We start from the raw sequence: 20,040 nt of genomic DNA, 5'->3' as shown, positions 1-20,040 counted from the left end.
TGTTACAAAATGTACTTTTGTGAAAGTGAAATTTGCTAAGATAATAAAAAAAGATTTATGATAAGGGGGAAGTCGTCAACGATGACGCTGGGTGGAGGAAGGCGTTGCTCGTCGCTCTCGCTGGGAACTGACTAGAGGAACGGAAAATGGCGGATCTCGAAGACGTTACGCTGGACGGGAGACCGCTACAGTCCCTTCGAGTAGCGGATTTAAAAGCTGCTCTTGAGGAGAGAGGACTCTCCAAAAGCGGACAGAAGAATGCTTTAATCAAAAGACTCAAAGGGGTGAGTTCTCCTGCGAAATACGGGACCACGGTTGCTTCGAGCTAACGTTAACGATAAAACGGGCTGATGTTCTCTCGAGGGCCGACAACTATCGTTACTGCCGAGCAGCGTAGTAGAGTTTTCGAGGTTGACGACCACCAATCAGCTGAGAAATGTGTCTGTTTGCACTACGCTGTGTTTAAGCAGTGTTTTCGCCGTGTATAATTATACCAACCGTAGAAAGACCTGGAGTTCAATCAACTTATGGGCTAATTTCAAAGTCTGTGTCGGGTTATGTTGTCCTGTTAGCTCCCTAGCTCCCCTGGCTAACGCTGTGACTTGAGCGGTGGCCTGGTTTGCTGCTATCTGTTACTGCTAACTGTGTCGGTCCCGAGCAATGTTTGGTGTACATGAGTTTTGCCGGTAGATTAACGTCACACAAGTTATTTAGTATCTCGACAACTATTACCAGCTTACTCTGTATGTCTATTCAACGTTAATGCAATGTTTTTAAATAGACAGATTTCGCAGTTTTCCGCCAAATTTAGCAATAGTTTAGCTCTTAAATGTAGCCCAGGCCCGTGAGCTGCATAGGTCCTGGATGAGCTAGTTTGTTTACATTGCGACAAGTAATCAACATTATCCACCTCGCCAAGAAAGTTGGGGCATGCTTTTCTTTTTTTAAGCGGGTAACGCAATCCAGTTTACTAACGTTACCATTTTTCCGCAGAAATGCGCCATGGAAGCAGCAGCAGCAAGTGGTGTTTGCATTTGCTTTTGCTTTGTTAAATGTTTATTATGCCAATGTAGAATTTTGTCACCCTTATTTCACATGTAGAATCTGGACATTGTTATTTAGTTATAACCTATAAACAAATCTACACAGTCTGTTACCGGTGTAGGCTAAATACAAAAATAAAATAAAATTTGGAAGTTTGATTGCACAATTGTATATAATTTAGCAATTATAATCCAACTAGCAACAAAAGCAAGCCACTGGCCTTGGATGGTTACATTATCATTATTGTTGTTGTTGTTTTTTTAATTTGGTATCACATAGTTGTTTGCTTTACTGCTTATCGCTGCCCAAGATGTTGGAGATCATAGCATTATTTAACATTGCCGTTATACTTCACAAAGTATTTGTTGTTTACATACATGTGCATGCACCAGGCATGCATGCAGGGTGAAATAATACAAGCAACGGAGTGGGAGGATTGCTGCATTGCTCACTGTCAGGAAAGAGATGGATGAAAACAACAAGTGTTAAATTAAAGACTCGTTAAATTGAAACCAAGTTAGGCCCAGTAGCTTTTTCTTGCAACTCTGCCCACATCGTTCTCAGTCTGGTCTGCCAGTTGCCAGGCCTTGTCTTATTAGCCCTTATGACTCTTACTGTGTTACTTGTTTGCTTCTGAGCAGGTAACTCTGTTGTATGTTATCCTCCTGTCTTTTTCCACAATTTTCCTATTGCCTGCTACTGTACGCTATATCAAAGGCAACATTCTCCAAACCAAAGATTATTAAGAAAGCTATGCAGAATAATGTTTGTCCCATCTATGTTGATGGCATACCAAGGCACGTATAGAGACTCCTAATAGTTTGTAAAGGATGGAAATATTGGCAGTAGTAATGATAAATTATTACTGACTACAGTACACAGTAACTATTTTGTCATAAATTACCCATATATTTGTGTTGAAAAGCACCAGTGCCAACTCTAACACCTCCGGAAGAATACCTGATTGTTATTTTCATCGAATGAATAAAGTCTATTGTTTCAATAACAGGCTCTCATGCTGGAGAATCTGCAGAGGACCTCCACCGCTCACATCGGACTGCAGCCAAACTCACAGGTAAGTGTTTCTTTCTCCTTTCAACCGCTGAAGCCTCTTCCCATATAATAAAAGCATGAATGACAATTAGCAGAAAGGTAGATGCATTCTATTTTTAATGGTTTCTATATTTAGATTGGTGAGGAAATGAGCCAGAACAGCTTCATCAAGCAGTATCTGGCTAAACAACAGGAGCTCCTGAGGCAGCGGCTGGAGAGAGAGGCTCGTGAAGCATATGACACAAATGGTAAGTGTGCAACTTAGTAAGGTACTATATACATCTCGGGTCTCGTGTATGCAAAACATTTTTGTGATTTTATTCATTTGTCTTTTATACAACAGAGCCAGAGGACCACACAGAAGTCAATAACAGTACATCATGCCCTCCTCAAGCCCAGGTCAGACATCACTTTCTTTTCTTACCTTGCAATCAGTCACATTCTCTAATCTTTTTTTTGGGAGATTCTATGCTTCAAAGGAACTTGCTGGTAAGAATGGTGCCAGATCCTTTACATGAAAGCAAATTAACTTATTGCTATGAACCCCCCCTTCCTCCTTTCTATCCTCACCAGGATGCCACGCCAGCATTGGCTGAGCAGCACAAGCCGCCTGGCCCCTCTGGTGGAGAGGGATTGTTTGGTGCAGTGAATGAGGGCGAGGGTAACCGGAACCAGGAGGCTGACATGTCCGGTCCTCCTGCTTCTGGCTCTGTGGCCGTGCATGTTCCTGGTGGTGAGCACCGGCCAGAGAAGGGGTCTGCCTCCAACAAAGTTGCTGCTGACAGCGACGATGACGATAGTGAGGATGGCGAGGAGGATGGTGACGATGATGATTGGGAAAGCAGTGCTCGAAGGAGAGGCCACAGAGAGCCAGCCAAAGTACCCACGACCAGAGAGAGGTCTGGAGCATCCTGTCAACCCCCGCAGCAGCACATGCCTTCCCTTTTGTCCCCTCAACTCCGCCAGCCGACACCTCCTCCCTCCCCACCTCCAGAGTTATCATTCCCCTTGCCTGACACCCCTAAACAGAGCCCCCCTAGTCCAGATGTAGCCCCAGCTAGGCGCTCATCCAGTACCTCTAGCTCTGGTTCATCCAGCAGCGGCAGCCGCAGTAGCAGCCCAGAGCCACAGAGGAGTGGACATGCAGAGCGTAAGCCGGGCCCGCTGACCCTTCTGGCACGTAAAATGGCGTCGGAAGGTGCTTTTTCGGGAGCAGGTTGGCACCGCGGCACTGGGGAAGGTGATAGGCAGGACAGCAGTACTCCGGCTACATCATTTCCTGGCAGAGGTCATCCAGAGGGTCTGGTATCTGCCATCACTCACACCGCCAATACTGCAGGCCATGTGTCATTTCCCATGATTTCAGGCACCCACCAGGGTATCACAGGAGCACATTCGGCCCATATTCAAGTACCTGTGAGTTTGCTCAAAGCCACTGCAGCAGAAGAGAGGGACAGAGAGAAGGACTCTGAGATAGAAAGAGAAAAGGCCCTTGAGCTGGAAAGGCAAGAGAAGCAAAGAAAACTTGAGCAAGAACGAGCAATGGAGGAAGAGCGTGAAAGAGCTCTTGCCCTGGAGAGAGAGGAAAGAGAGAGAGCTCTGGAGAAAGAGAGAATTGAACGTCAGCAGGCCTTAGAAAGAGAAGAACGAGAAAAGGCTTTGCAGCGGGAGAGAGAACTTGCTCTAGAACGAGAGAGGCAGGAGAAGGAACTAGCTTTGGCTAAAGAGAGGGTAGCACGAGAGCAAGCCTTAGCACAAGAGAGGGCCCTGGAGCTGGAGAGGCAGAAGGAGCTCGAAAGACAGAGGGCCCTGGAGCATGAACGTCTGCAGAGAGAAAAGGAGGAGAGGGAGAAGCGAGAGAGAGAAGAAATGGAGCTAGAAAGAGCTAAGGCTTTGGAGCAGGAAAGAAAGGAGAGAGAAAGAGCTCTTGAGCAAGAGAGGCTACAGAGGGAAATAGCTCTGGAGGCTGAGAGAAAAGAGAAGGAGAGGATTGAGAGAGAAAAGGCTTTGGAGCAGGAAAGGTTGGAAAGGGAAAGGTTAGAGAGAGAGAAAGCCTTGGAGCAAGAGAGACTAGAGAGGGAGAAAGCCTTGGAGCAAGAGCGACTAGAGAAAGAAAAAGCCATAGAGCAAGAGAGAATTGAGAAAGAGAAAGCCTTAGAGCAAGAGAGAATTGAGAAAGAGAAAGCCTTAGAGCAAGAGAGAATTGAGAAAGAGAAAGCCTTAGAGCAAGAGAGAATTGAGAAAGCCTTAGAGCAAGAGAGAATTGAGAAAGCCTTAGAGCAAGAGAGAATTGAGAAAGCCTTAGAGCAAGAGAGAATTGAGAAAGCCTTAGAGCAAGAGAGAATTGAGAAAGCCTTAGAGCAAGAGAGAATTGAGAAAGCCTTAGAGCAAGAGAGAATTGAGAAAGCCTTAGAGCAAGAGAGAATTGAGAGAGAGAAAGAGAGGTTGGAGCAAGAGAGAGCCTTAGAACAGAGGTTAGAGCTGGAAAGGAAGGAAAAGGAGAGAATTGAGAGAGAGAAAGCATTGGAGCAAGAAAGGATAGAGAGGGAAAAGGCCTTGCAACGAGAGAGGGAGGAAAAAGAGAGATTGGAGAGAGAGGCAACTCTGGAACAGGTGAGGAAGGAGAAGGAAAGAGCCGAAAAGGAGAGGAAAGAGAGGCTGGAGAGAGAGAAGGCTTTAGAGCAGGAGAAACTTGAAAGGGAGAGAGCCTTGGAGAAGGAAAAGAAGGAGAGGGCACTCGAACAAGAAAGGTTAGAGAAGGAGAAAGCAATGCAGAAAGAAAAGGAGGAGCAGGAGAGGGCCCTGGAACAGGAGAACGAGAGAGCTAGGGGGACTGAAAAGGATAGGGAGAGTCACCTCCCTCCTTCCAAACGTGGCCGTGAGATTGGTCTCACCCCCCTGCCCACTCCTCCCCCCCTCTCCACAGGACCAGGTAGAAAGTCATCGACAGAGGCAGGAGAGCAAGAAGATGTCCATACTCCAATGTCCCGGCGTGAAGCAGCAGAATCCGGTGCACCCATGCCAGTAACACTTCCGTTGACTCAGTCCTCATTCAAGAAATTCCGGTTCTTAAGGGACTCCCCAATTCAGCTCCAATCTTCCTCCCCTTCCATGGTCATAAAGCGGCCCCGTAACTTCTCTGATACCCCCCAGCCTCGGGCCTCCCATGTTTCCTCCCTCACCGATGTCGGGGAGCGCCAGCAGGAAGGACTCCCGTCCTCCGCTGAACAGGAAGATCCACAGATGCAGACAAAACGGGAGGTTGTTGCCGGAGCCACGGGATCTGAAGGGGCCCAGCCTGAGAAGGAGACCACTGTTAACACCGCACTGGTCCCAAGTCCCAAAAAAGAAGGGGCCACCAGTCTAGTATTGGAGGACAAAGATAAAGCAGATTCTGTGAAGTCGGAACAGGCTGCCAAGGAATCCTCCAAAAAAGCAAAAGAAGTGGATGAAAGCAAGGGTCCTACAAACCCAGTGGATACTGCACAGCGGAGGGGAAGAGACGCAAACAAGGAAGAAAAACGAGTAAGACAAAGATCATCGTCTAATGATTCCTCTTCGTCAGAATCGGACTCCGGGTCCTCGTCTTCTCGGTCCTCTGGCTCATCCACATCCTCTCAAGAGAAAACCTGCTCCACCTCAAGAGGTAGAAGGGTAAGTGGTCTAAAAGGAACCTCTGACATACAGTGCCTATTATCTTGGAACCTTTTCATTGAGTACAGTTTTCATTTTGTTTTACACTGATAAACAAAAAATAATATCCTCTGCATTTAACCCATTCTAACCAATTAGGAGCAGTGGGTAGCCAAAGTCCAATGCCCAAGGACCAACTCCAGTTGTAATGCCAGTACCTACGGCAATGGCAGGAGTTACCTATCATGCGTGTTTTTATGACTAAACACTTCATATCAAACCAAAACAAATTGCCCTAAATTGAGCAGAAATAGAAAACGCACAGTTCACGTGCTTTATCATCGTCATCATTTAATCACCACTGGTGCGACCAACTGTATCGGATAATTGAATAGGGTTAATCAAGGTGTAACAAGTGTTACCCAGGCCTTTAACCATTAGTAACTGTGATGCCAGGCACGCTGTGTGTTTTTCATATAACAGGAATAGACTCTGAAGTTTTTAGCACCATGGCAGTATGCACAATACATTGTCTTATTTATCAATAGTTGTTTAAAGTCACTCTGTCAGTTAGATGGCATTATCACAGCAGGCGCCCCACTGCAGTCTGCTACTATCATTTGCGCAGATAAACGAATGTTGTTGGTTTATAACTATACATTCAGACATACAAGTACAAAGGGGGAGTCTCTAGTTTTCAGGTGTGTTTAGCGCTCCACAGAGCATTCAGACTGACTATGCCTCTATGTGGAAAAGAGAGTAATATCATTGTTCATTGATGCTTGACAATTCAGTACATTTTAAGCTAGCTTTCATGTCTTTAAGTTAATAATTTCACCTCAGCATATTTAAGGTATCTTTTACATTTGTTTTGACATTTTATTCATTCATTTACAAATCAAGTCCAAAAACAAAATGCATTACATACAGCACAGTTCATGATTAGTTACTGAAGCATGTTCCCCTCTCAAAGGCCTTAACTTCTGTCTGTGCAACAGTTGTAGTCAAAACACACAATGGCAACAAAAAACACAAAAAATTCCTGAAAATTAGACCTGTACCTTAGAGTGAACTGTGCCTAATTATATACAAAGCACATGCTATATAAATATACTATATCCATAGCATATAGCCTAAAAAGGACAAAACTAACAAACAATTGTAGAATTGTGGAAAATGTAAGGTTTCTGAAATTGTTAAATACAACAATCTCGCTCAAATTGCCAAGATTAATTGGCATTTCGGTCGTATTTGTACAACTTTTTTCGGTGTGGATGCATCCTTTTCTGCAGAGTAGAATTGGCTGGTTCACGAGCTGTGCTACTGCTGCATGTCAGAATACATTTGCATAAGGATAAAACTTTCTTAGCCAAAATGGGCATTTTTGCCTCTTTGAAACTCTAGAAGTGGCCCACAGGAATATATAAAGCTTCAATTGCATTGAGCGGTGTACTGCCTTTTTGCCTCTTGTTCTCTTGTATCTGTATGTCTGAATACACCATACAACTACTGTTGATACATACTAAACACTTCTTGGCTTTTACTGTGAAGACACCTCTGAAGATGTGTTGACAGTGATGATTTGAAACATTGTAAGGGTGAATTAAAAGGCACGGTAGTGAAGAATGGCTCAGAAAACAACAAAGACTGTTACATATTTTGAACAACAAGGAGGGTTTACCAGTACAGTGTCAGGTTTGTGACCAGAATATAGGATCAGATAGAGCCATGCACATGTGAATTGGTTATACATTTTATAGTTTATATAACTAAGCTCTGTTTGTAATTGTGTACAACACCAGTTATCCTACCTGAGGAGTGGTGCTTGTTACGTGCAGACAAGTCAGATGCTGTGTATGCCCTTGAATCCAGATAAGGGAGAAATCTAACAAAGAATCTGTTTTCAGTAAGCTCTGTTAATATTCAGGTTGTATTGTTATAGCATAAAATGTGATCTGTTATATGTCTATTTTAGGAAGGTAAACCTGAAAGAGATTCCTCACCACAGCACAGGGTGACACAAGAGGCTCAGACTGAGGGTTTAAAGGAAACACCAAAAGCCTCCCCTGGCAAAAGAGAGATGTCTGTAGAGAAGAGTAACACAACTGCTGATGGAGACAGTCACACCAAGGTCAGTTGCTTATAAGTTTACACAGCACCAGATTTTGTAAAAACTATCCACATCTTAGCTAAAAATCTCAATTCTTAAGAAAAAGATTGATCTAAAATCAAGTTATGCCACTATTTTTCCCTTTTAGTGGCATTACGTTAACTACTTAAACTACTTTGATATACTGTACATTATATAATTTCTCAACTCCATTTCCTGCCCTTTTTTTAAATCCCCAGAAACCGTTCATTGAAGCACCAACCAGAGAGGCGTCACAAAGGAAGAGAAAGGACGAGAGAGAGGAGGAAACGGACAAACGGAGGTCTGCTTTTAAGTCTTGCTCTTACGAAACACATCCTATACATTCAGAGTTTTCCATAAGGGACGGCCGCCGGCCAAACAGCCGACTCTAAAAACTACTCATTTAAGTCCAGCTGGCGACTTTATTGAATACATTTTTGATTCTAATAAAAAATAGTTTTGATTAAGAAGTTGCGATTCACTATGCATGTACATTTTACGACCACTAGCCTCAGCTTCAAAACATATATATGATCAAGTATATATGGTTTACATATTTGGTTATCCTGTCATTGAGTAATCTTCTCCTGCTTTGTGTGTAGCAAAGTTAATGTTCATTCTTAAGTCACACCTGCTCAATGCCCATAGATGTGGAGTATATCAATAGAGAAGAGGAAAGATGGCACCCAAAAGGAAGCTAGAGTGTAGTGGAAATCAAAAGACTCTGACAGGCTTCGTAAAGAATAAAATTATTGGTCAGTTGATCAAGTATATTAGAATGAATCCAGAATATTTTTAATTTAGAACTAATACCATGTTAAATGTAAATTGTAATATTGTCAGTTTTTTGTGGGGGGTACTTTTTCTGCCTTTATTCGATAGGACAGCTAGGTGAGAGAGGGGGAAGACATGCAGGAAATTGTCACAGGTCGGATTTCAACCCTGGACCTCTGCGTCGAGGCATAAACCTCTCAGTATATGTGCGCCTGCTCTACCCACTGAGTCAGTTTTTTTAATGGTGCAGACATTATGTGATTTAGTTTTAGATCCACAATAAATTGCAACATGAATTAGTTTTTGTTTTATAAAGCAGGTAAAGGAACCATACAGGTCCACTGTAGACTCAGACAGGTCCACAGAGCCAGGCAGATTAAAGAACGTTGTCCCTACATCAGTAGCCCTCTCGCTGTTGGAGAAGTATTTTCCAGAAGCAACAAAGAGTATTAGAGGCACAAAAATGTGCCAGAGGCCACCAAATTTAGGCTTTAATGTCCAAACGTTTTGCATGCCCCTGGCAACTTTTTATCCATTGTCTGTTAAGTATGATGTCACTTTTTTCACTACTCTAGAGTTTGCAGGTCTGGGATTTGTGCCACTCACTGTTACTTACGTCCACTCTGCCAGAAATACCATACAATTAAAATCACATTGTGCACAGAGGAAACAAGTAAACTTAAATTGAAAAAATAACGTTTTATAAATAAGGTAGGAAGCACCAATGAAATGTATTGGAGTTATAGAATAGTCATGGGTGCTCTAAAATATGAAATTTTGTGGCACAAAAAAATATTCTTATGTGCTAGTTGATGAAAACTGATTGACATTGATATGAAAACATAATCACGTATGTATGATAGTTTAATGCAGCTTTACATGAAGCCCACGGTGAGGAAAAAGGCAAGGTTATAAGGTTGAAGGGATATTTTCCCAATTTTAGAGTTGATTAATCTCGCATTGCCACACCTATCTCCACAGCGCTGCGGTGGAAGGTCTGGCTAGTCCACACAACATTCCTGGATAGAATAAATGATCAGCGGTTGTTTGCATTTCTTTATACAAATCACAATTGTCTTGTTTTTGGTGGAACGTATAATTAATCAACATTTATGTAAAAGTGCCGGTGTTAGCCGGCTTATTTTCAGCTGTAGTAATAGTCGCCAGACATCAGCTTCAGTGCTCTCAAAGGATGCAAGTGTGATATGGTAAAAAATTGTAATCAGTGCCAGACTTTTCTGAGCAAGGCTGTTAAAGTATCTAATATTGTTTTAAAAACATCTGACTAGACATTTTTTTGGTACATTATTTCATTAATAATGAGAAGGATGTGGCCACTGTTATGTTGACAAATGTTGCTTTGTAAGCTCACTTGGTCATTACCATCAGATCATATAATCCTGCTCCATTAGAGCCTTAGCATCTGTATGCTTTATGAAAACATTATGGCGATGATAAAACGGTGTCATAAGAGATGCTGAGTAGTGACTTTCCCATCAGGCGATTGATGAGACTGCCTTGAAGCCGGTGTGGCTGAGAAGATGCGGGTCCTTTTTCTACACGAGCTTTCTTTCTTTTTTGTATTCCTTGCAACATGGCTGTGCCCCGACGATTGCTTTAGCTGCCGATGCAGCGGATGGTTTTCCATACAGCGGCTCAGCTAAACAGCAGGCGAGGGTTTTCTCCGTCGCAGGTTTTGGTTGCCAACCGATACGGACATGAATGCGTTCAAAGAAGAGTAGTCTCTGGTGAGAAGAGGGAGGGGAGAGAGGTGGCTCGTTGCGCCGCAGTCGTTTCAGTAACAGTCGCCGCCTCGATGCTGCGTTTCAACGGGAGCACGGTTTGTGTCTTTGCTGTGAAGTTCTCCTAAGTTAAGTCGGAATGAGTGGAAGTGTTCACGTGTGCGCGCATGAGGAAGACATGAGAACGTGAGGCGCGCGCTCATTAGCGAGGCATTGTGTAGCGGTCTATGGCCGATTGGTTCGGTGTTAACGGACTCGGCAGGTCTGAAGGAGGACTGCAGTCGCTCTGCATTCCTTGACTCAGTCATTCAACCCCCATTGGAGAATTAAGAGCAATGTATTTGTGAAATGACAAAGTGTGAGATGCGCTTAAGGTGCCGTTATTTTAGCATCTCCTGCTGCTGTTTGTGTATCTTAGTTGAGTAGATTCATCTGCTAAGATTTTTTTTTAAATGTTTTCAATGCTGCCTTGTGGTTCTTTTCAAATAACATTAATATCTATTTTTAGGACTCCATGATTTAAATGTTATTGTAGTTTAATGAGATTTAAAGGAACATAGTAGTGCTTTTGCATGTTTAGCCCATTTAACTACAGGTTACTGTACTTCATGTAATTGCTGACAAAATACCAAGGCATTTGCTAATGATTTTGATTACATACCCATATGCGGAGAAGGCATTATGCATTACCAGATTCTCACATCATTTTTAAATTATTTATACTGACTGACATTTTTTTTTAAAAGTGGTATTGGCTTTCATATTGTGTGTTTCATTGCTTCTATTAAACTATGAATGTATGCTGTTGCATGTATTTATTAGCCTTGATAAATCAAAATTGTCATTAGCTGATTTTAAAAATGAATTTGAAAACGATTATTCTTTCCTAATGGGCTGCTCATCTGTTCCCTCTTTTCCTGCTACTATGTATTTTTCACACTATGCAGGCAGTTGAAGGAGACTGCCATGGCAGAGCCGGAGAAGCTTCCAGAGACCAGTGAGGAGGTAAGGCCCCTGAAGAACCATGAATCATCTTGGTCCTCCAAGCTGTTGGTAGCTGAGGACTTAGATGGACGGACCCATTTGATCTTTTATTGTTGAATCTTTTTTATAGTTGAGTTTTTATTAACCTGGATACATTACAGTATAGGTCACTTGATTATATGTCTATTCTTTGTTGGAAATCTTTTCTCTACATTTACAATGTATATTCCACTTGATGACTTAATGAGCCCTTTTCACAAGTGGTAGAATGTGTATAGGATATTGCATTTCTTTTCCTTTTTTTTTTTATATGGCTGTTTATAAAACCTTTGTTGGCACTGTCATATGCAGAAACAGCAAGGGTATTTTCTCACTGTGGCTGATGTTTAAACCCCAAATGATTGCTTTGTTATAAAGGTGCTCATGCCTCTTCCATTGCCCCTATTGGTACCTGCATACTACTACTACTGCTACTGCTGCACCTGTTCCACTGTCCCCAAGAATCCAGAGTTGACCACAGATAAGCCCCCAAGGCTGCACTGCAGAGGGAGACCCCTGGCAACAAAGGCTGCCTAATGTTCATGGATATGGCTGGCAAGAGCTATTTATTGGACCAGAAGATTGAAAGGAGTTGGCTAGTCAATGTGGGCCACCTCTCTTAGCCTTTTATCCACTAATCAGGCAAGACAAGCAAGGATGTGTGCTCGCATCATGTCAAGGCTGCTGTGAAACTCAACAACAGAGGAGTTTTTATATTGTTTCACTTTGAGACATTTTTAACCTACTTGCAAAGAACTGTGGTGCATTATGGACATGCCATCTAATATGGTTGGTGACTGTAACATGCTTGACAAAGGACATTTTGGATTTTTTTAATCTATTGGAATGGGATTCAGAATTCTCCAGCAAATACCCTTGGATACTAAATGAGTTTTCAAAGAGGCCAAAGCTTTTTACCTGGACTCAATGGCCTTAACAGTTTTTATTTGAACTGAAGAAAGACTTAGTTTGGGTTCCTTTCTACAACAGCCATCTCCAGATTTTTGCTGCTTTGCAAGTTTCAGTATGAACTTACTGCGCCTCAAAGACAATTGAACACCAACGTCAAAATTTGGGGTTTGTGTGCATAGTGACTGTTAACAGCATTCAACATCTGGTCTCCAGCACATTGGACTCATGTTAAAAGAACCTGCCACATTTTTAAAAGGACTAATGCCAAAACACCTGAGGATGAACATTTTGGCCAAAAGCATTTCAAAGCCCCTACCCAAATGAACTATTGATCCCATCCTGCCAGCCAACACGCTTTCAGATTTCCATCCAAACATCTCAGCCATCTTTGATTGGACCCTTGTTGCCTAGATACAGTACATGCAGTCGTGATTGGGCCATATCCAAACCAGTAAGGATCAGGTGTCAGTGGTACCAGGGAATAAGTAGACGTTTACTCAATGTTTTATTTCATAGTTATTTTGAAAATGCATAGTTTCCAGTTATACTCTGTGTAGTCTTTGCTGAAAGAAGCAGCATTTAAAAAAATGTTTTATCCTATTTGTGGCCACTGCAGTTTAATCAAAATTGTTCGATACTTCTGTCTTTAATCTTAGTTGATTTTTCACTTCTGTGAAACTACTTGGAGTTAATGTGTCTATTCAGACACACAGTCTAAAAATAATGAATTTAAACTGCAGTATTTCCACCAGATCCTTCTTTGTATGATAGAGACTGCAACTTACAGTTTACTCTTCAAAAGCAAGTTATATTAAATAATCTCTTGGTGTAGATTGTCAAATAATTATTAATAGCATGCACTTAAACTACCAGTACAGTACAAAAACATCTCGCTGCCATTCAGTAGACTTGAATTTGAAAAAAGACTGCACAGCGGTTTCTATCATTCACTCTCAGCCCCTACTTGTCTCTCTTCCTGTTATTGTTCCACCTTTCCTGCAACCTGTCCTTGACCACTTGGTGTCTGCCTCTCATCTCTCCTATGTATCGGGTTGTTTTTATCTTCTTGTGTTTCAGACACCAAAGGCCTTCTCAGCTCGTAAGATCTCTATTAGCAGTAAGTACACCCTACCGACTTGATAAATAAATCTTTAATGTGGATTGAATGATCATCCATATATCAAAAATGTGGAGCCAGAAGACTGTGTTGTGTGCATGCGTTTGTGATGTCATGTCCGCTTATGCTGTATATGCCATGTGCCGGAGGATTCAACACGTTTTCTTCTTCTTGTCTTACCAGGCAGTAAATCGTCCCCAGGCACTGGCAGTGCAGAGGGTGAGCAGGACCCTGGGGCCGCGGCCGGTCGCAAGAGGAGGTGGGGCTCCAGCACAGCTGTCACTGCCAAGAAACCTTCCATCAGCATCACCACCGATTCACTCAAGGTATTTGCAGCATAGTAAGACTGATATTACATTGAGGTTGCAGGTGACGCTCTTGTGGACGCTTAGATGCACTGTGAGGCACTTCTAGTGCGTCTGTCCTCTGTGTTGAATGTTGCAGGCCCTACATTTATCTTGTGCATGGTCTTTGTTCTTTGCCCTTAGTCTCTGATCCCAGACATTCGCCCGTGTCTCGGGCAGGAGGCAGTAGTGGACCTGCACCCAGAGGAAGCTGTCCTCTCTGGTGCTGAGGATGACGAGAGGGAGTGCTCTGACCAGGATCTTCAGATCCGTCGCACTGTCACACAGGTAGGTCTACAGCTTTTAACTGTTTTACACGAATGACGGGCTAGGAACTGTCTTTAGTGTGAAGTGTAAAGTGCTTCTCATGAAAGTCCAAGGTTACATTCATCTCTTAATCGACAATTGCTTGTGTTGATACCTTCCCTCTGTTGCAGGTGGTGCACTCGGAGAGCCAGGAGAATGGAGAGAAAGAGACAAAGAGGAGCAGACATGAGGAGTTGGAGGAGGGTGACCCACAGGGAGACGGAGAGATGACAACAAGGGCGCATGAAGAGAAGATGGACGCCTCATTTCCTGGAGCCGTGGAAACCCAGTCTCCATCACATACCAGCCATGATGTAGAAACTAACACTGGTAATGGATCCATCACAAGATGGTCTTTATCTAGCTTTAAAGTCATCAAAAATGAATTCCCAATATTTGATTTAGATATTGATTTATCTTAAAGATAATAATTATTTTCCTTTTGTAATAACACAATAACAGGCAATACATAGTCTACACACTGTACTTTACATGCTGCATTGCTGCAGTTATCCAGGTATAGGTCACGGATATGACTTGATTTTTGTTATGTAATAAAAAAATAATTCTATTGAGTATTTGTTATACATTATAACAAATATACGGTCATTGTTAATTAAGCCACTATGTTGACTGTTTTTCCTTCTTTATCCTAGTGACCCCGAGCGACGCCCTCATTCGCCGCTCCATCAGCCAGCAAAAAACGGGCGTTTCCATCACAATCGATGACCCTGTTCGCACGGCCCGTCAACCCTCGCCACCTCGCGGCAAAGTCTCCAACATTGTTCACATCAGCAACCTGGTGAGAGAACACTCTACTTTAATAACATTTATTGATAAGTGTGCACTGATTAGTGGTAATGTTGTGGAGCTGTTGTCTGTGATAGCAGGCATATACCCCTAAACTGACCCAGCCTCTTGTTCCTCAATATATTGGTTTTATTTAGTCCAAAATGCTACGGCATTTGACATTTTACAGGCTACTTTTATAGTGAAGAACCTAATTGGCTTCCTTACAAGAAGAAAGAAGCATATTTTACCTTGTTGTTATTTTATCTTTTTTTTTATTATAAACAAATCCCATGGAAAGATCGTGGAAAAATCCAGCTCATGCGTAAAAGAGCCCTACAGTTTGCGTTGGTGGACAAATTGCGTCAATATGATGAACATGACTTTAGTAGAACCAGCATTAGAAACACACAATCACTTCCCTGAACATGCACAGTGATGTGTACTCGACACAGCTGCTCTCAGAGTTAAAGCATGTTAAAACAAGCAATGCTGTTACAGATTATGAATAAACAACACTGCCTGTGTTCGTTGTAATGAAGGTGCAACAGTCTGGCTCTCTTATATTAGTTTTTGGATGATAGTGGAGTTTTGTGGCACAGAGGCATATGCCAAGTATGTCGGGCTTTTGTGTGTAGCCAAAGCCTCACCAATAGTGTTTTTGAGGTTTTCTGGGCATTTGTTGTTAATAAAAATCTGAAATGATGCCAGGATTATCCTTGACATGGACTTTACTAACAGTGCAGGTCAGGACTGTTTTTTTAGATTATAAGGCACCTATTATAATCACATTATGTATCTTCATTTACACACTTCCATGAATACACACACACACACACACATGTGGGTTAATGCCCGACGAGGTGTCCATTATCAGGAATTAATGGACGACGGCGCGTAAAATGTTTGCCTCCGCCAAACTCCAGTAATTATATAATGGAGTTTATAAAACCCACTTATACCATGGTCACTTGTAGGGATGAAAGGAAAAAGATTGAGTATCGCGATATTTTATTTAGCAATACTCTATCGATTTTCAAAAACGCAATATTGATTTTTTTGTTTGTTTTTACGTGCAAAAATATTCATGTAAGACAGTGATTCATGTTTATGTTGTGTTTAAACCCCCTACCGCTAGATGGCTATGCTGAGACGCACCACTAGTGTCCTCGCCTAACGGTGCCTAGCAGTGCCTGACTTTTTGCTAGAAGCTAACAATGTAACAAGAATAACTCCCTGTTTACCTGGTACACCTGAGGGTCTGACTAATACTTGGAACAATCATTCCTATCCCATAAGGTTCTTATGCAATGCGAACAGTATTTACTGCTCCAGTAAATAGGACGGACCTTAGACACAACTTTCCACGCTCGGCAATGGGAGATGGAACCCTTTGGCTCAGACAGCTACGAGCCAGAAAGCTAACGCTAGCTATCCAGCCATCTCAGTGTCCCCAAATCAATAAAGATTTTTATGAACAAATGATGCGCCATGTGTACTGCCGGCCGCAGCCTGAAGTTCGTGTTGAACAGCGAACGGGATGAGAGATAATCGCTGTGAAACCAAGTCAGTTCAGAGAAGCAGTGTAACTTATTTCTTGTGTTCAGAGGACGAGGAACTGATGGACTACACTTGGTGTTGGAAATAACATATTCAGATGTTCTTTTTCATTTAATGTAGCACATTCGTTTAGAACGGTAAACGGTCATTTTCACCAGAACTCGTAAGAAGGTGTCCTATATCACTTTTTTTAATGGACACCCTGCAGCCAATCAGAATTGAGTATCCACCCAGACCATGGTATAATTTATATTTTGTAGTCTTAAACTCAGTGTGCAGTTTTTGTTCATCTTCATTCTATATACATTAATATTGTTAATGGATGTATGCTTGGTATTTTTGCTTACACTATTATTAATTGTGTAAAGCAGTCTTGATAATTTCTCTGTAATATTTTGTTTAGGTGAGGCCGTTCACTCTGGGGCAGCTAAAGGAACTGCTCGGCAGAACTGGCACCCTGGTGGAGGAGGGCTTCTGGATTGACAAAATCAAGTCTCACTGCTATGTCACTGTGAGTTTTTACGAGCATGTGTTTTCTCTGATAGAGGACTGTAGATCTGAGCCAGACTGCTTTTGGCCTGTGGAAGGTTCTTCTGTGTCTCATGGAGCTACCCTCTTCTCTCTGTGTTTAGTACTGTAGCTCAGAGGAGGCAGTTGCTACACGGGCAGCTCTTCATGGAGTGAAATGGCCTCAGAGCAACCCAAAAGTCCTTAACGTAGACTTCTGCCAGCAGGATGAGGTAGGACCTTACTGTTATCAGTCTGTTTTTCTCTTACGCCCACACTGCTTAGCCATCTGTAGCCTAAGCATATCTCTGCTTTGTAGCTGGACTTCCACAAAGGCTTGGGTGTGGCCGGCAAACCCGGAGCAGAGGAACGGGGGCCTGGCTCTGGCCGTGGTCGAACATCGGCCCTGCCCTCTCTCCTCCCTGAGCGAGACCAGTGGGCCGAGCGTGAGCGTGAGATGGAGCGCCGAGAGAAGGCTAGAGCAGAGCGGGAGTGGGATCGCGACAAGGTCCGAGAGTTTGGGAAACCCGGTGAAGAGAAGGAGGAAGGTCCCCGGAGGTCACGCTCCAGAGAGAGGCGCCGCAAGGAGAGGGGAAAGAGCAAGGAGAAGAAGACTGAGAAGAAGGGTAAGACATGCAGGCATGAGATTAGACTGTATTAACATTAGGTAAAATACACTTTTGGTCAATACTATGTAGAGCTGAAACATTAATGGATTAGTCGATCAACAGAATATTGTGCTCAAGCTGAAAAGAAAAAAGAACTATTCATTGGTTCCACGTTCTCATTTGTGAGACTAGACAGTTGGAGATGTAACCTTGGGCTTTTGGAAAGTGTGATAGGCATTTCTCGCTGTTTTCTGACATTTTATAAATCAAACAATGAATTGAGATATAATCGATAATAAATAAAAACGTTGGCAGCCGTGCAGCCCTAATATTGTGAATGTTTTTGGCAGAGAAAATGGCTGAGGATCCCCCTGCAAAGCTGCTTGATGATCTGTTCCGCAAAACTAAAGCAGCTCCTTGCATATACTGGCTTCCACTTACAGAGGAACAGGTGAGACACAACCTGCTTTTAATGCACAATTTTAAGTACATGGCATAGATATCTAATTCAAGTCCTTACTTAAAGACTGAAAAGTATTGATCTGTGCATTCTATTCATTGTAGTTTGTCCAACGGGAAGCTGCCAAAGCAGAACGGATGAAGGAGCGTGAGAAACGGAGGAAGGAGCAAGATGAAGAGGAGGAGAAAAAAAGGGAAGAGGAGCGCAAGGAGAGGGTGAAAGCTGGAGGCGGCCCAACTGGAGAGCGTAGTGAGGGTGAGAAGGAAAAGGACAGGGACAGAGAGAGGGACAGAGACCGAGGTAGAGACAGAGACAGGGAGAGGGAGAATGACAAACGCAGGGATGGCTATCGTAGGCCAGAGGGCCGTGGAGCAGGCGTGGGCAGACGCTCACGCAGCCGCAGCGACCCACGAGAAAGGCGACGTTAATGGCCAATCAACTGATGGAACTGTCCTAGAGACCACCCTCTTCCATTTGCCTTTCACTACATGTACTTTGTTACAACTGAGACCCAACAGAGGACCAACTGATGTCGTCACATCTCTCAAATTGTCACCTTTTTTTTTTCTTTTTTTTTTATAGCACATCTACACTTACACACAGACAGGCTTAAAGGGGACCATGTGTTTTTTGTTTTGTTTTGTTTTGCGGTGTTTCCCAGAGTGCTGTATGTCGCACTTCTGTCAAGCTTTGATATATTTTCTTTATACTTTTGCCTCTCTTCTTAAATTTTTGTCTTGACGGTTTTGCAGTATGGCACACTGGGTAATTTTAATAATTTCCCCTCATGTTCCCCATTTGCCCCAAAGTGTAGGTGCCAATTATGATTTGCAATCAATTGTTGCCTCAGTGTTTTAACAGCTCTAAAATCTGGATGAGGAATCCTTTTGTTGCTGCATGTAGTCCAAGGCTCTCCTTGCCAATCCTGCCTAAATAGAAAACTCTGACATCTGTGCAGAGGCTTGCATAAATCTGAAAATATTGGAATAGGTGTGTTTGGCATTTTGTACAGACATATAAGATTACTTAAAATCATGTCTTTAAATAAGGCAGCTCTGGGGTATTTTTGGACATTATTTTTGGCAGTGTTCCTCTCCCTGTTTAGTTAAGTGATGGTTCCGAATCTCCTTGGAGGAGAATCGATGTCTGTCACACTTGACACAAGTTATGATTATGTCCTTATCATTGATTCTCTTATTCCTCCCTCCTCTTCCTCCAGTTCTCTTACCCTGTAGCATTAATACAGGCCCAAGAGGGGAGGTTACATTATGAGTTTTCTAACCATTTTTTTTGTTACCTTTATTTTATCATTTTAGTACAAAGGTTTGTTTTTAAATTTCTTCTTTGAGTACGCCTATCAGTGGTGAATGTATAAATAATAAAAATTGAAATTTGAAATTACTGTGACATTTCTTTTCCAATCTTTCTGCTGGAGGATTTGTAATTGAAGTTTTCCATTGGTCCCAGGGATGCAAAAATGTAACTTCTTACTAGTTACCGGGAATAGTTAAGTTCAAGCTAAGTATGCAGTTAAATCTGCGGTTACACTTCCACAAGAATCCACAAGGTGTCAGTCACACCATATTGTGGACCACGTCAGTCCATTTGACAAAAGGGGAACGACTTCATGCAGTCAAATAAAAACAGAATATGAAGGTAGAGAATAATTAGCAGTGACAATGGCATTTTCTTTCATTTAACATTTATCTTAATCTTGTGCTTTTTCCAAGTTGGGAGTGTTTACCCTGTGTACCATATTCTCTGTGTCATCCACCCTTCCCTTCTCTGTCCGCTGTAAATCATGTATTTGCCCTCTTCTATTCCCTTGTTCCATCTCTCTGGTCTTGACGTTCATCCTGCAGAGCTCAGCAGTGTTTCTATGTAATTACAGTCCTATGGTCGCTGAGCAGAACATTCTTCTGCCCTGATGCAACACTGTGTGTCTGGACTCTTTGAGGGCCAGTGAATCCTTCACCCTGGCATCTTTCTGGCAAACCAAGAACAAATTTCTAACTGAGGCAGCCTTGTTGGAATGAG

The 20,040-nt window shown here is 42.6% G+C and overlaps 1 protein-coding gene across 1 annotated transcript; it reads left to right on the top strand.

The window, feature by feature from the left end:
- The first annotated feature begins 107 nt into the window (after positions 1–107).
- On the top strand, positions 108–19,404 carry acin1a (apoptotic chromatin condensation inducer 1a). Its single transcript, XM_078264701.1, has 18 exons — positions 108–284; positions 2,054–2,119; positions 2,234–2,345; positions 2,441–2,496; positions 2,671–5,751; positions 7,706–7,861; positions 8,080–8,162; positions 11,325–11,382; positions 13,390–13,429; positions 13,613–13,755; positions 13,918–14,061; positions 14,211–14,409; positions 14,736–14,881; positions 16,832–16,939; positions 17,061–17,168; positions 17,255–17,561; positions 17,894–17,994; positions 18,108–19,404. Exons 1-18 carry the CDS (start codon positions 147–149, stop codon positions 18,429–18,431), a joined length of 5,370 nt encoding a protein of 1,789 aa, XP_078120827.1. The 5' UTR covers positions 108–146; the 3' UTR covers positions 18,432–19,404.
- Positions 19,405–20,040: the final 636 nt, after the last annotated feature.

The sequence above is a fragment of the Sander vitreus genome, chromosome 12 (assembly GCF_031162955.1).
Source record: "Sander vitreus isolate 19-12246 chromosome 12, sanVit1, whole genome shotgun sequence".
Taxonomy (NCBI): domain Eukaryota; kingdom Metazoa; phylum Chordata; class Actinopteri; order Perciformes; family Percidae; genus Sander; species Sander vitreus.
The sequence above is the reverse complement of the archived record's forward strand: the minus strand, read 5'-3'. Positions and strand labels throughout refer to the sequence as shown.